The sequence below is a fragment of the Micromys minutus genome (assembly GCF_963924665.1).
Source record: "Micromys minutus genome assembly, chromosome: 29".
Lineage (NCBI taxonomy): Eukaryota > Metazoa > Chordata > Mammalia > Rodentia > Muridae > Micromys > Micromys minutus.
In genome coordinates this window covers 33,770,433-33,787,353 of record NC_137964.1, presented here as the reverse complement: position 1 = coordinate 33,787,353, position 16,921 = coordinate 33,770,433, and the positions used below count along the sequence as shown (strand labels likewise).

The 16,921-nt window shown below is 49.8% G+C and overlaps 1 protein-coding gene across 1 annotated transcript in view; it reads right to left on the bottom strand.

The window, feature by feature from the left end:
- Positions 1-15,610, bottom strand: part of MYO1H (myosin IH) — a gene marked incomplete at both ends in the record, with an annotated part of 37,727 nt that extends 22,117 nt beyond the window's left edge. Inside the window, 9 exons of the mRNA XM_080940535.1 lie at positions 1,314-1,433; positions 2,213-2,284; positions 3,205-3,318; positions 5,263-5,361; positions 8,128-8,307; positions 12,006-12,086; positions 12,773-12,971; positions 14,647-14,762; positions 15,485-15,610. Of these exons, the coding sequence (XP_080796661.1) occupies positions 1,314-1,433; positions 2,213-2,284; positions 3,205-3,318; positions 5,263-5,361; positions 8,128-8,307; positions 12,006-12,086; positions 12,773-12,971; positions 14,647-14,762; positions 15,485-15,610 (1,107 nt within the window). The remainder of the gene's footprint in view (positions 1-1,313; positions 1,434-2,212; positions 2,285-3,204; positions 3,319-5,262; positions 5,362-8,127; positions 8,308-12,005; positions 12,087-12,772; positions 12,972-14,646; positions 14,763-15,484) is intronic.
- Positions 15,611-16,921: the final 1,311 nt, after the last annotated feature.

Below are 16,921 nucleotides of genomic sequence, written 5' to 3'. Positions count from 1 at the left end.
CAGTCACTTTATACAGGTGAGGGCGGGCACCTCACTGTTCATCTCCCCAAGGCTCACCTGTCAGAAACGGCATCCTCCAGCCTCACGTCATCGGAGGACAAGGTCATGAGGCGGGGCGCCATGACACAGGGGCTCACTAGCCCTTCCTGCCTCACTGTGGGATGTCCCCTGCCGCGTACGGATGCTGAACGACACTCCACTACATGGAGCTTTGACTCCCAACTCCCCACCGTCCAGAACCCGAGCTAAGTAAACGTCTAGAATCTATCAACCACCCAGCTTGTGGGGCTGGGTTAGAGCAACGGAGATTATGCTTGTCATTAATTTAAACGTGTGTGTGTGTGTGTGTGTGTGTGTGTGTGTGCGCAGGTGTGTATGCATGTGTGCAGAATGCACACATGCACATAGCCCACATGTTTGGGTACCCAAAGAGGCCAAAAGAGGTTCTCTGAGTCCCCTGGAACAGGATTAAAGGTGGTTGTGAGTCATCCACTGTGGATGCTGGGAACTGAACTTGGGTCCTCTTCAAGGACAATAGCATTCTTAACTGCTGAGCCATCCAGCCTGGCTAATCACCATCATCACCATCATCACCATCATCATCATCATCATCATCATCACCACCACCACCACCACCACCACCATCACCATCACCTTATTTATTTCACGTGCATCGGTGCCTTGCCTACGTGTCTGTATGAGGATGTCACATCCCCTAGCACTGGAGTTACACACACCTGTGAGCTGCCATTTGGATGCTGGGAACTGAACCTGGGTTCTCTGGAAACGCAGCCCGTGCTCTTAACCCCTGAGCTGTCCGTCCAGCTCCCCTCCCCCCAATTATTCTTAACGGGACACAGTGGCCTCTTCTTTCTGAGTGGACTGAGACTGCATTCTGCACGCCAGGCCCTAGAGTCATGCCTTGATTTCTAGCTTTGAATAAACTCCCATCTTACCTGATCCTTCTGTAAAAAGGAAACACAACCTAAGCAGGAGTTTGAAAGTCAGATGCTGTAGAAAGCCACATGGTATCCATGGGTTCTGTGGATACCCATTAGCCTACTGTGTGCAAGGCACTGGAAGACCCAAGCCAACAGGTGTGCACACCCATTAGCCTACTGTGTGTATTGGAAGACTCAAGCCAACAGGTATGTATGTCCATTAGCCTACTGTGTGCAAGGCACTGGAAGACCCACGACATCACCCCTGCCCATGAGGAGCTTCCGGTTCATGTTCATGGGCACTTTACGTTACTATGACAACCGTAAGGCACTACCACTGGTGAGAACAAGACGACTGCAGTGTTGACCCACCTTGTTAACTAAGGAAGAGTTGATCTTAGTGACCAGCCAGGTAAATGTCCGCCCGTACACAGCCTTTGCCATGGCATCTCTAGCGTAAACAGAGAGTTCTACTGTCAACGGGCATACCACCTGGAAAGAAGGGTAAGGGACGTCATTACGGAGGGGACGAGCAGTGTCCTCAGTGTCCACACCAGTGTCCGAAGGTCACCGAGCAAAGGACACAGGTTCGGAGAGCAGGACCCAGACACAGGCCTGGTGTTTGTGGGCTCAGCTTGGGGCAGACAAGACTTCCAAAGACCCACATGAGGAAAAGTCCGGGTGCCAGCCGAGAGCGGCGGAGCCCTGTGGACAACTGAGAGGCTGAGGCAGGTGACCGGGAAGAGTCCCTGACTCAGGGCTCTGGGAGCTGAAGGATGGGGGACAGGAAAAGGCGTTCCAGCAGAGGGAACAGCATGTGCGCATGCCCACCCTGTGAGGAAGGGAGTGGCAAGGGTGAGACATGAGCTGGTGGGGGAGGGGTAAGAGGCACGGATGGGGTGAGGGGTGGGGATAGGAGGTAAGAGATGGGCACGGGGGTAAGGGGTGCACATGGGGTAATAGGTGGAGATGGGGGTTAGAAACAAGGATGGGGTAAGAGGTGTGGATAGAGGGGTAAGGAGTAGGAATGGGGGTAAGAGGTGGGGATGAAGGAGTAAGGGGCGGGGGTGGAGAGTAAGGCACAAGGGATTTAATTTAATGGGGGGATGGGTGTGGAGAGATGAGGTTGGGACCCCAGCAATAGCTGAGCCTCTCAGGGCCTGGTGGGTTGGTTTAGAGGCTTTGTTACCCACAGAGGACACCAGAGTGCTGTGGCTGGGTCAGGCAGCCACGGCAGGGGGCTGACATCTTCCCTGCACACTGTTTTTTACCTCCTCTGTTTTGGCTTCGATTTTTCTATGAGTGAGAGCTTCCAGAAGAACAGCTGGACAGACTCCCAGGAGCTGTGTGAAAGAATGCGGTCGTCAGTCGGTGACCATGCAGAGCCTGTGGCCTCTCTGGGTTCAGGGTCACCCACCCACCCTCACTGCTATGCCTTAGGGCAAAAGGGGCCTCAGAGGGCCGGCTATGGTGGTAGGCTCCTGTGATCTCAGCACCTGGGGAGACTGGTTCAGGGCTAGCCCGGGTTATATAATGAGGTGTAGGATGATGTCATTATGCAGCTAGGTGGGTCCAGCCTGTCATTGGATGAGAAGCAAGGTAGGCAGGGGTGGGCTGGGGGTGGAGAAAGGCTGGGAAAGGGAGAGGGGGAGAAGCGGAAGAATCAAGATGGAGGACAAAGATGAACCGTCTCCGTCCGTGCGGCTCTGAGTAGCCTTAGGTAGATACGATTATTTCAAAGGGTTTCTATGGGTCAGTTTGTTTTATCTAGGTGGGCAGGCGGTTTACATCTTTGTCCAATGGTTGTAAGCTTACATTGTGTGGCTGTATTGTGGATTGAGAATTTAACATATAAATCTGTTTGATAAGTTATTGATTGTTGAGTCATGTTTTTACCGGGCTGCGGAGGGCAGTGTGTGAAAGCAATGGCTGAGTGGAAGCTGGAGCATGAGGGCCCAGCTCTGTAATGGAACGAGATGTGTGGGTGCCAGGCTTGGTAACTAACTGCTTAGAGGACACTGTGCGGGTGCCCGGCTCCACAATGCAGCGAGACCACAGGACTGGTAGCAAATTTACTGCAACAATGAGGTCATAGCACAAAGCCAAACAAACTGATTTAAACAGCAGCAAGCTCCCTGGTTACGGCCCCCTCTGACCCTCCCAACTACGAAAGAATGTGGCACTGACCACTTGCACTGCTGTGGACATTTGGGGTTCAGCCTCCGCACCCCGCCCTCTGAGCTCATCAGCAAAGGAAGGTCACCTTGGCAATCCACTTGATTTCGTGGGTGTCCGGGATGCTAGCACAGCCTTGTTTGTCTCCCTTGAAACAAACGTTGCCCAGGTGTAGGACACTAGCGATGATCCCAAAGAGGTTCTAGAGTTGTAAACCGGCAGGGGACAGGGACAGAGGGTCAGCAGCACCTCCTTGACAATTGGTGGTGATGCAGCTTCTCCCCCTGAACCCCAGCCCTGTTCACAGAGCCAGCTCCCTAGAAATAGGCCCTGGTTATTATCCAGGGCTAATTATCTTGATGAAAGGGGGTGGACACCTTTGATCCCAGCACTTGGGAGGCAGGCAGATCTCTCTGAGCTTGAGGCCAGCCTGGTCTACAGAGCTAGTTCCAAGAACAGCCAAAGCTGTTTACAAAACAAACTTGCAGCTAGTGAATGCCTGTAACCCCAGCACTTGGGTGGATAAGGCAGGAGATCACTAGTTCCAGAACAGCCTGGGTTACATGGTGAGACCCTGTCTCAAACCAACCAACAAACCCTACAGGTAAACCGTTTAATTTTCTAATAGCATGGTCTTAAATATCATTTTTATAAGACTACATTTTTGCTTCTTGAAATTTGAACAGAGTTATAATCCAAACAGAAGAAAGTGACAAAATCTTATCCTGTGTTTATCCATGATGCAATTCATTTTAAAATTGAAGAGTAAATAGAGAATAAATGTGCAAGTCCAACAGATCTAAATAGAGACTGGACTTCAACTGGTCTAATTGAGGATCACATCACCGGGGAAGGGAGGACTATACATCTCTGGGAGGATCACATCACTGGGAGAACCGTATCACCTGGGGAGGACCAGGTCACCTGGGGAGAGCCATATCACCTGAGAATGACCACATCACCTCTCTCTATACAACTCTGGAGAAACTTTTTAAAAACAGATTCATTTAATGTATAGGAGCACACTGTAGCTCTTCAGACACACCAGAAGAGGGCGTCAGATCCCATTACAGATGGTTGTGAGTCACCATGTGGTTGCCGGGAATTGAACTCAGGACCTCTGGAAGAGCAGTCAGTGCTCTAACCACTGAGCCATTTTTCCAGCCCCAACACTGGGGAAACTTAAGCTGACAGAAAAGAGGCAAATGCCCATTTGCTGCTGGAACAGGCTGCGTCTGATCCTTGAGAATTGTTTGGATGCAACACTTGAGGCATATTTATACCAAATTATTTGTTATTTAACTCAAAGTACTTTGTTACGGGATGCCCTATTTTTTTACCCGACATGTGCTCGCATATATGCATGTTCACAGGCGTGTGCACATCTCTGTGGTGTCCCCGGAACTGAGGACAATTCAGGTGTCATCTCACAGGCTTCAAGCCCACCTTCAGTTTGGTTATTTTTCCAGTTCTCCCTCTGGCCTGGAGATTAGCATGTGAGCCAGGCTGGCTGGCCAGTGAGCCCAGGGACCCCACCCCACCCCTTCCTTCCACTGCCTCCCGTTGCTGGGATCAGGCTATAATGCCTGACTTTATTACTGTGGGGGCTGGAGAGATGGCTCAATGGCTCTGAGCTCATGCTGCTCTCTATAGCAAAGGACCTGGCTTCATTCCCTAGAGCTTCCGTGATGGCTCTCAACTACCTGTAACATTGGATCAGGGGATCTGCTGCCCTCTTTTGGCCTCTGTGAGCATCAGGCACACATGTGATCTGCCGTCATGCATGCAGGTGAAGCACTCGTCTGTAGAAGATAAATCTATTGTTTAAAAAAAAGACTTTTATTATTACTGAGTGCTGGGTCCCCTGGAACTGGAGTTTTAAGTGGCTCCCTTGACCTGGGTGCTGGGAGCCAAACTCAAGCTGTCTGCAAGCAGCAAGTGTTCTTGGCCGCTGAGCTGTCTCTCCAGCCCCTACACGTGGCTTCTGATGCAGGTTCTGGGGCTCAAGCCCCCCTTCCCATGCCCCCCCCCAGTGTTCTGCAGGCTGTACCATCCCCCGGCCCGAGTCCTACACCGAGTCCTACATCTACGAAGTCCCAAGAAAACGGCGTGGCTCCCCACCCAGACAGAACCCCAGGCCCCGTACCTCAAGGTCAGCTTCAGTAAAACCAATGACAGAGAAGGCACCACACACGGTTTCCCAGTCACTCTTGTCATTGATGGGTGACTCTCTGGCACAATGACCCTGTGGCACAATCGGATCCGTTAGTGGCATTTTAAGGGCAACGGAGGTTGCGGATCTGCTTCTAGCTCGAAGCGGTTTTTCTAACCACGTGGAACCCACTTCCGCAACGTCCAGAACTGCAGGCGAGGAGGTTTTAATCTACCTATCAGAGATCATACTTTTTTCAGTCTTATTTGATCATTTTATCTATAGGGATAAAGGTTGTTATGCATATTTTATAAGGGATGGAATTGTACAGGATGATCTGACTTTCCTAGGTGGGCAAATTCTATCACACCAATTGGATCAGAGTATTTTGGTGTGTTCTTCGATGTGGCGACTTAATCGAGTTCAAGAGAGGGTGTGGTGGTGGGAGGCATAAAGCCCGCCATGGGGTTGGGATGTGTGTGGGCCAGGCGGGGCCACAACCCACCAGGGGAAAGTGAGGGAAGACCACTCGCTGGGGTGGCTGTGGAACACTGGGATCAAAAGCAGCCAGGCAGGCAGAGTGGACCGCATGGCGGAGAGAGGCCTGCGGCCCAGCTCCACACTGGAGCAGCTCCCGCGGAGTGACACTGCGCAGGACTGGTAACAGCAGATTCATTTTTTAATATTTACCGCAACACATGTGCAGACGTCTTAGTCCCCTAAACAGTGCGGCATAACAGCTGTGTACCTTGTGTGTGCACATGGTTCCCAGTCTGTGTGCGGAGGGCAGAAGTCCACACCACGTATTTTCCTTGATCACCGTCCACTTTATTTTTGAGATGGGGGTCTCTGACTGAGGAGCTCACAGTTTGATTAGACCCGCAGGACGGAGCCGCAAGGCTCCTCCCCCTTGTCTCTGCTTCCTCACTTCCAGTGTGGATACAGGGATTCAAACTCAGGTTCCCCTGAATGTGTGGCAAACATTTTACTGACTGAGCCACACCCACCACCCACATAACCACCAGGAACAGCGTTTACACGGGACAAGCGAGCACACATGCGAGGACGCGTACATCGGTCACATGCCGACACTTCGACATTTTATGTAAGAGACTCAAACGCCCTTGGTTGTTGCCATCCGTGGGGAGTCCTCAAATGGGTCCCCATGGAACCTGAGCAGCCGTCCCTCCCGACAGGACATCTGCTCCTGCCTCCTGCGGGCAAAGCGTGTGCAGATCTGTCCCTCCGGGACACACACTCGGTCTAAACCGAAGCTGAACAGTTCCCCGGCGTTGTGGGCTGTCAGGGAACGGGGTCTAAACAAACACTAGCAAATGCTAGAACTGTTTGCAAGCCTAGTGCCATATATGGGTTTGATTGAAGCAGTAGGTCCAGGAAAAAATCTATAAGAAAAAAGGTGTGTGTCTGTCTGTCTCTCCATGTGTATGTCTGTATCTCTGTGTGTTTGTATGTGTTTCTGTGTCTCTCTGTGTATGTATATCTCTGTGTCTCTCCCTGCATGTATGTGTCTCTGTGGGAGTGTGTGTCTGTATGTGTGTGTGTGAGTGCATGTATGTGTCTCTTTGTATGTATGTTTCTGTGCCTGTGTATCTCTCTGTATGTATGTCTTTGTGTCTGTGTTTATGTATGTGTCTCTGTGTCTGTGTGTATGTGTATCTCTCTGTATGTATGTCTCTGTGTCTCTGGGCCTGCACACATGTATGTGTGTATCTCTGTATGTGTCTATATCTGTCTCTCTCTCTGTCTCTCCCTCTGTCTCTCTCTGTGTGTATGTATATATATATATATATATATATATATATATGTATGTATATATATATATATATATATACCAGGTCTTTAAAAAGAAATGCAAACCAAACCAAACCCTTCTCTGTTCTGAGGAACAGCTTCTGGCTCATCAGGATTCTTTGATCCTTTCCCATTTTTTCTTCTTAAGTCTTTCAATCTTTTCCCCGAAGGGAGCTAGGCAACAATGGTCCTCATCTTACTCACACTTTATAAAGCCTCTCTCTCTCTCTCTCTCTCTCTCTCTCTCTCTCTCTCTCTCTCTCGCCTTCATTCTGTACAGTGACCTCAGGTGACCGCAAGGCCAGGCACAGTGAGGACACGAGAGAGAGAGAGAGAGAGAGAGAGAGAGAGAGAGAGAGAGAGGGAGGGAGGGAGGGAGGGAGGGAGGGAGGGAGGGAGGGAGGGAGAGAGAGAGAGAGAGAGAGAGAGAGAGCATTGGGCAAAGAAAAGAAAGGTGTTAATGGGATCAAACACTTCCTGAGCCCACACACCTTCCAACCCTGGCACAGGCTACAGAAAAATGAATGTTTGGGAGTTCAAGGCTAAAGGTCCACCAACAGCGCTAGCTCCCAGGCCCGCTTGAGGGACTGGCCCGAACTGCTTTGAATTCTTTCCTTTTGCAGCTGAGCTCTCGAAGCAGAGGGTAGGGAGAGAGTTCTTTTCAGATTGATGTGGGCAGAGGAACAGTCGTGCCTGTCACTCCCACCCCAGCAGCTGACTGTGTGCCAGATCTAAAAGGAGGGTGTTTGACTGGGACTTGAACCCTAGACCTTGCACATCCTCAGCAGGTACTTTACCACTGAGCTGAATCCTCCTGACAAGGGAGCTTAAATCTTCAACAGTTCTGACAGCTCCTTCCCACCCTGAAAGGACTGAACCTAAATATTCCAAGGTCAGCCCCAAAATCTGTTTCCTCACCTAGTGCTGGGTTTTGAACCCAGGGACTGTGTTAGCTTGCTTGTGACTAGCTTCTCAGAGGACAGTGCAGCAAACTCCCCGACCCCTTCCTCCCAGAGGCCACTGAAGCCAGGCACTGGGCTTCCCGACCTGCGAGAGGTACTTGTACAGCTGGGGGTCCCGCCCAAGTCCCAGGGAGGCGAGACACTCCTCGTGGGCACCCGCCAGCAGCTGGTAGAAGACGTGGAAATTCCGCTCTCCGTGGTTCTGATGGACGACGCGGGACTTCTCGATCAGGTAACTGATGATGTGGCCGCCCACGGGAACACCCTTCAAAAGAGAACAGGATGGAGGTGGCCAGGACAGGCCCGGCCCACTACGGGCCCAGAGAGATAGTGGTTTAGCCAGGGTGGTTTCTTCAGGGGGCGGGGGAGGGGAGACGAGAGTCTTGGTCATCCAGATTAGCTTCAGTTTTACTGTGTAGCCCAGGCTAGCCCTGAATTCACGGTCTTCCCAACTCTGCAGCATTACAATTTGAATGAACAACAATCTCTCAGGGTCAAAGGTTAATCAGCTTTCCTTAGGCTCAGTTTTTGCCCAGTCCAAAATCAGGGAGATATGTTTTTTCTATTCATTTTACTGTTTAATGCTACAGACTATGGTCCTGCTAATCTTAAAATAACTTAAAAATTTGGACTTATTCGTGTGCATATATTCGCACATGCACGCAGGTATGTATGTACCAAAGCATGTATGTGTTCAGAGAACAATCTTCAGGATTTGGTTCTCTCCACCCCACCCCTGTGTGTGTGTATGTGTGTGTATATGTGTGTATGTATGTGTATGTGTGTGTGTATGTGTGTATATGTGTGTGTGTGTGTGTGTGTGTGTGTTTCGGGGATCGAACCTTGGTCACTGGGTTTGTGTATCAAGTGCCTGTATATATCACATTATTTTGCCAACCCACAGTATTTAATTTTTGATTGTAGCGTGAGGTAAATGTCTTCTAAACTCATTATCAACACTCAGAGTCAATAAGGTATCGCTCACTGGAAAGATGACCTTGTCCCTACCGAATCTCAGTGGTAATTTTAAAAATGTATTTATTTTATGCACGCGACTACGCTTTTGCAGTCTTTTGACACAGCCATGGGGCACATTCACGTCCATAAACACAGATTCTTCAAACGCAGGTATTTTAATTACATTTATATAGCTGTGCATGTGGTGTTTGGGGGAAAAGACACGTGTTCCTCAGTTTGGGTGTGGAGTCAGAGGAGGACATTGTCCCCTTCTAACATATGGGGCTGTGGGGATTGAACTCCGGCCATCGGGCAGGGTGACAAGTGACTTTACCGCAGTCTCACCTCAACCCCGCACTCATCCAAAGGCCTCAGTAACACCATAGGTCTATGTCATGATGTCAGGAATCACAGCCAACGATGCTGGCGTGGATGGTCAGGAATCCACACACATGGCCGCCGGGGTTCACGTGAACCCATTAAAAATGCCTGTTGCTCTAACACAGGCTCCTGCATAGTAAAGCTATTGCCAGAGTTCTGTGGCACAAAACAGGAGGCTGAGGCAGGAGGATAGCCATGGATTTGAGGCCAGCCTGGGCTTGAGAGTAAGTTTCAGTGGCTACAGTGTATATAATTACATTGTATATTATATATAATTACATTGTATATTATATATAATTACATTGTATATTATATATAATTACATTGTATATTATATATAATTACATTGTATATTATATATAATTACATTGTATATTATATAATTACATTGTATATTATATATAATTACATTGTATATTATATATAATTACATTGTGTATTATATATTATGTTCCTGGCTTTCCTCTGTCAGCAGGATACATTCAGGAAACCTATTTGCCTGAGACAAAACTGTTCACCTTTAAAAAATAAATATTTAGAGTGTGTGTGTGTGTGTCTATAGGGGTGCTCACTCCTGCCACAGAACTTGTGTGGAGGTCAGAGGACAACTTTCAGGAGTCAGTTCTCTCCTACCATGTGGGTCTCAGTGATTAAATTCAGGTCCTCAGGTTTGCAGCAAGCCTCTTAACCCGCTGAGCCCTCTTGCCTGCCTTGCTCACTTTGGCTCATTTGCAAATGGAGATCTCTAAGATAGTGTCCCCTGCTGTGTAAGAAGGAGCAGGTAAAACAATCTTTGCTCATGTTGGGTACAGGCCCAGAGGTGGCCTGGTACAGCCACAGCCATGGCGTGCTCCCATCCCTCCTCCCCCGCTGCCATGTTCACTGTCGGCTCTGGTAGTCTTGTGAGTTCTAAGTGGCTCATGTGGCTTCTTTCCTAAGACTTCGGTCTAACTCTGTCTCCTTGTGTGGACGTTTGCTCTCCAGCCTCTTGAAATTCGGTTTGGCCAACTTTAAATTAGGTTGTGTGTTCTCATCGGCTCTGGAGTAAGCATCCTTACTGAAGAGGTGACTGGAAAGAGCAGCCAAGGCGGTGTGGGTGTGAACAGGACAGGAAGAGGCCACTGCCCAGCGTAGAGACCAGAGACGCCCCGGATGTTCTTTTACTGAGGCGGTGAGACAGCCCAGCAGGTGAAGGCTCTGTCGTGAAGCAAGATTCCCAGAACCCACATGGCAGAGACCCGACTCCTGCGAGCCGTCCTCTGACCTCCACACTCATAGTGTGACACGTGTGACATTCAGCCACAAGAAGCTCTGATGATCTTGTTGGACCAGTTTCTGGCTGCTAGGTTTCCTATGTCTCACTTTGAGGTGACTCCCTACAGATGAGCGTCAGTGCAGAATTCACCGGGCTCGCCTGTGTGGTCGATGCGTTAAGCACTAATTAAAAAAATAAAAAAGTCCGAGACCTTGCGGGCTACAGACTATCTTAAAGACAATGTACCCGCTATTAGCAGCTCACAGAGCAGCTTCTGGGAGACCCTGAGCCAGCCAGACCTCACTGGTGCCCTGCGGCCTCAGATACTTGCTACGCCCCCAGCCTGTATGTAGCACCTTATCATTCATTCATTCATTCATTCATTCACGTACCAGTCATGGCTACCTTCATGCTACAACAGGTGGTGTTTTGACAGAGGCTGTCTGGCCCACAGAGAGGAAAGTATTTCCTGCCTTGCTCAATCCCAGTCCATCCCCAGGGCCCATCAGTGAGGCGCTTTGCTGCGGTAAATCTGAGTCACCTCACCGTGTGCACACACCCCGGGTTAGCTGCTCTGTGAGTGAACAGGGAGCCCACGCCAGGCTTCCTGCTGAGCAGGGCTACTGGGGATTTGTTTATGTATCTGCGGGATACTTATGTGGATGGGCTGGTACCTGTACCTCACACAGTAGCCCAGGCTGGCCTCAAATCCATGTGTATCCTTCTGCCTCAGCCTCCTCAGGACTGGGACTTGTGCACCATAGCATTCGGCTCGAATACATGACAGTAGCTTTAGCAGGCAGGAGCGTGTGTTAGATCAGTGGGCGTTTTCTAACGGGTTCACCGCAAACCCCCCGCAGCCATGCGTGTGGGTTCCTAGCCATCCACGTCTCCACCCACACCCAGCGTCCTCAGACGTCACTCTTAAGCATCAGGAAGCAGCACTGTGGTTCACTCGGGTGCTGAAATTATCACAGGGGGCAAGGTAGGGCTGGGGAGCTGGCTCAGAGGTAAAGCGCGTGCTCTACAGTGTAAGGGCCTGCGCTGGGATCCTCAGTGTGTGTCTGTAACCCCAGCGCTCTTACGACAAGACAGGGAGTGAGATTCCCACGAAGCTCACAGGTGAGCTAGCCGGGCACACACATGGTGCTGAAAGGAGGCCATGTCTCACACAAGGAGGGAAGAGGGGCCACCGGAAGCTGACCTTTGACCTCCACACGGGTGTCATGCTGCATTCGGTCATGTGCACACGCACTCACACTAACAGATTATCTGGACCTGAATTTTCTCACTGTTCAGGTCGATAACGCCCTTCTCCTGAGGGTCGCCTTGATAGGGTCCCCGGAGCAGAAACAGGAACCTCAGCATACCTGGAAGTCGAACTGTATGTCCACGTACTTTCCGAATCTGCTGGAGTTGTCGTTACGAAGCGTCTTGGCATTCCCGAAAGCCTTTGAGTATAAATGTCACACAGAGTCAACTGTGGCTTACAGTGCTTGGCGAGTCCTTGCCCCCAAATGACATGCCCGTGGGGGACAGTAGAAGGAACTAGGGAGGGAAACCACACTTTGTCTTCTAAAAACAAAATAGTCATTAAGTTCTGAAGATACGACTCTAATGCTGTATTTGGACACGGGAAAAGCAGGGGGCAGTCTCTGAAGGGTTCTGTTAGAAATGATCCAGGAGGGCACATGACCCTCACTGCCCTGTGACTGGCAGCCTGTCACACCACCCCTCCTCACACCGGCCCTGGACAACACAGGAGACAGTGACTGGGGTGACATTGTCCCAGGAGGAACGACAACCCAGATGATTCTGATTGGTGGGAAGCACAAGTCACGCGTGATCTATAGTTTACCAATCACACGTGTTTTTGCCGCTCATCCCACTGAACCCCCAAGAGCTCTGGAGAGTCCGGTACTCCGAACAGACACATTCCTCAGCTGGGGACATGGGCTCTGCATCCAAGGGCTCTGCTGAAGCCTGCTGGATTACATCCAAGCCTGCCTCTGAGGTCACATCCCTCGCTGTGACAATACCCGAGAAGCCCCTGTCCTCGGCAGCTGCGTGCCCAGTTTTACTGCCATACCCAGGCAGGGAACTGCTCTTGCTTGGGGGCTTCCTGGAGGCCACTCACCTCCAGGACCGGGATGGAGAGCAGCAGCCTGTCCCGGGCTATCTGGAGGGACTCCGTCATCGGACAGGTCACGGCGAAGTACTGGAGGATCTTCTTGGAGGCCTCGGTCTTCCCAGCTCCACTCTCTCCAGAAATGAGGATGAAGTGGTTGTTAAGCTCTGAGCACATCATGCGGTAAGCGTTGTCGGCGATGGCGTAGCTAGGGAAGGAGCGGGCAGAAGCCTGTTGGTTCTCTGTGCTGCTTGCTTGCCCTGACTCGAATACCTACTAGGCAAAGGGACAAAACCCCCTCGCCCTTCAGAAAGCTTCTCCACCAGGACTGTCCAAGTGACCTTTTTTACAAAGACACAGGCTTGAACAACACACATCAAAAGCAATCGCTGCATGTGACAGTTGGTGGAACTGGACAGATTCTAGAATCGTGTGGGAGATGGGGCCTGCCTGTGGGAGTGAGGTGAGGAGAAGGTCTGCAGGCACCGTTCCCTGCCCGGGATCTAGGACTCTGTGACTGGAGACAGACAGACTGACAGACAGACAGACAGAGCAGTGAGCCTTCAGCTCTCTCTGCCTCCTGATTACAGTGTGACCAGCTGCCTTCTTAACGCCCCACCGTGGTGGGCTCCACCCTTATGTTAGCCAGGACGAACCCTCTCTTCCCTGAGCTGACTGTGCTTTTGATCACAGCGACAGAAAGTAACTAAGACAACCTAATTGCTCTGACCCTAGACATTGAATCCTAAGGCTTTACTGCAATCTCAAACACAGTCGGCCACCAAGCTGCAGAACAGTTCCTCCAAGTTTATTCTTTAAATACATTTACATTTCTTCTGGGAATAAGCCAGATGCTAAGTTACATCCTCCTGTGGCATTCTATTCAGTGTAGATAGATACAGTATCTTGTCTAAGTAGTCGGTAGCTGCATAAATAGGTTAAAATGCCGTTTTCCCCTTTCCTGAAAGCCCAGGATGCAGGAGAAAGCAAAGCTTAGAGACTCCGATCTCCTATCACATGAGGTGAAGCATTTTATCCCCAGGCTCATAATCCAAGCACAACTCTCTCCTGGGAGCTGGTGAGTCCAGTGGCGAACAATTCAGTGCTGATGAGAAACAAATCTACAGGTGCTTTAGGAAGAATGGCTTAGCCTCCGAGACAGATGGGCAGAGCACACCCACAAGTCAGCAGCTCAGCAACAGCACAGCGTACAGAGAGACAGGTGAGGGGAGAACAGACCCACAAGCCTCAGCAAAAGCTCGAGGCTCCCTGTGCAGACTAGGCAAGGAATTGCTCAGGGGTCCTTAGCTGCAGCAACACGCTGGCACCAGTAGGTGGCGCCACATCAGCCGCATCCTAGAGGAGACTGGTTTCTAGCCACACAGGGATTTCCGAGGTTCCACAAAGAGTCCTCCTCTTGTCCATTTAGACTGAGATGCGAAAGTGACCTGCTAACATTTTCTGCTGCTTTGACATGCAAGAGTGTAGAGTATAAGGAAATCCATAATGGAGTCCGGATGGATGGATATGTGTATGTGTGTGTGGGGGGGTGGATGGGTGGATGGGCAGGTGGATGGATAGATGGATGAATGGGTAAGTGTATGTATAAATGGGTGGGTGGATGGATGGATAAACAGACAGACAGACGTATAGATGGATGAATGGGTGGGTGGGTGGATGGATAAACAGACAGACAAACGTATAGATGGATGAATGGGTGGGTGGGTGGATGGACATACGGACAGATGGACAGACATACAGACGGATGGATGGATGGACAGACAGGAGGGTATGAAGAAGAAAGAAAGAAGAGAATGAGAATAAAATATAGAATGTGAAAAAAGAAAACTGGGCCCAGAGCTGACCCTGGGGAAGCTACTTACATGTGTGGAGGTAGTTCAAAGAAGTTGACCCCTTGATAAAGTTCCATCTGGCTGGCGGTGTAGATCCCCAGCTCCTGGTACGGATTCACAGACACAAGCAGAGTCCCGATATACGTCTGAAGGGAGGGACGGGATCATATGTGAGGAATCGAGGCTACACACAGTGTCCCAACTCTGACCCCTAGGCACTGACTCTGGGTTGGCAATGTGATCCGTCAATGTCAGGCGTGTGCTGTGCTCACAGGGAGCTATGTGCAGGGCGTGGGGATGGAGCGCAGGGATGCTCTTCCAGTCCCTGTCTGGCACCTAGTCCCCACGTTCCAAAAGATTCCTTTAAAGACTCCCCCGTCCCATCTTTCGTTCAAAGATGGCTGGGATTGGGCGTCTCCTCCAGACTTGGCTTTTAGCGGGTCCCTGTCTGTGGGGATTGGCTGAGAGGCAGGCTCTTGACCCACGATAGCCTGGAGTGAGCCAGCACCTGATCTGGACCACCTCGGGACGGCGCTGGAAGACGCTGCTCTCTTCCTGCGACGCTAAGCTGAGGAACTGGCTATTACCCTGCCACTCAGCGAAGAGCAGCTGTGCCAGAAGGAAACAGCCTCGGAAGAAGGCAGAGCAGCGGCTGCCAGAACCCTGGTCTGTTCCTATGTTCAATTCTCCCGCCATCAAAACAAGGGAGCATCATTCTGTTGTCCCGGCTGGGTGGAGAGCGCCCCCTACAGGCCCTTTGTGGCTATGTCAGGGGTGAGGTCCTGCCAGGTCGTCCAGGCTGTGCACAGTGGGGGACAGACAGACAGACAGACAGACAGACATGGCAGCTGGGTAACGGCTACTGTACATAGATGAGGTTCTCTCTGAAACGCTTGCGAAGATTCTCCAGGAAGGCAGATTCGCTGGTGTAGGCGTCCAACAGCACAAAGTCCTGCACTCCGACCTTGTCCCTGGCGGTGAGCGCCCCTTCCATGTGCAGGCGGATGTGTTTCCTCCTCACTTCTTCCTTCTGTGGGGGGCAGAACAGTCCTCAGCAGGTCACATAACCGGAAATGTCCTCGGCACTTCATTTATCCAGAGACGTCTATTGTGATTCTGGAGCCCGCCAGGAAACACGCTGAGCCCCGAGGATGGGCTGAGGTGAGCGTACTCCCAACAGACTTCCCACGTGTGTTTTACCAGGCTTGTTGCATGCTTAGGAATGTTCAGATTCACAAATACTCAGCGTTGTACCAAGACCGACCATGGCATTCATTAAGACAACACCTCAGCTGGGTGTGTAGCCAATGTGTGTGCACACTTGAACACACATGTGTCTAAGTACGTGTGGATAACAAGCCCACAGTGGGTGACTATGCATCAGTCTATGATGTTTTTATAGCAACAAAAGTGGCTGATGGTGCATTGCTCAGATCATAGCTATTTAATACCACATGACATACATGTGTGTAAATATGTATTTATATATGTGTGCGTGTGTGTATTGTGTATGTGTATATGTACTTCTATGTATGTGTGTTGTATGTGTATTGTGTATATGTGTATATGTCTGCACTGTATATGAGTATATGTACTTCTATGTGTATGTATGTTTGTGTGTTGTGTGTATATTATGTATATCTGTGTATATATATTTATATGTGTACGTATTGTGTATATTGTGTACATATATGTGCATGTGAATTTATGTATATGTGTGTATATATGTGGATGTATGTTGTGTGTGCATATAATTTATATGTATATATGTTTGTGTATACATTGTATATGTATATGTGTATATGTATTGGTGTATGGTTGTGTGTGTATGTATGTTGTATATGTATATTTGTGTATCAGTGTACATTGTGTGTATCTGTGTATATATATTTTTATGTGTATATGTGTGTGTTATGTGTATATATTGTGTATTTATATGTGTATATGTATTTATTTGTGTGCATGTGTGTATGAGTGTTGTGTGTGTATATTGTATGTATATTTATGTGTGTATCTGTGTGTATATATTTATATACATATATAAATGTATGTATCTGTTAAAAGGCAGAATCAGGACATGAGAGTAGCCTGGGAACCGAGGGGATATCTCATTTGGTAAGATGCTCACCACGCAGCTGTGAAGATCTGAGTGTGAACCACACAGTCCATTCGGAGACGCTGCCATGACAACGCACACACAGTCTCACCCAGGTGAGCTATGCAGGTTCCTGGGGCTCGCTGGCCAGAGAGCCAGACAGCTGACCGTGGGTTCCAGGCCGTGAGAATTGTTTATAAAAGATGGCGA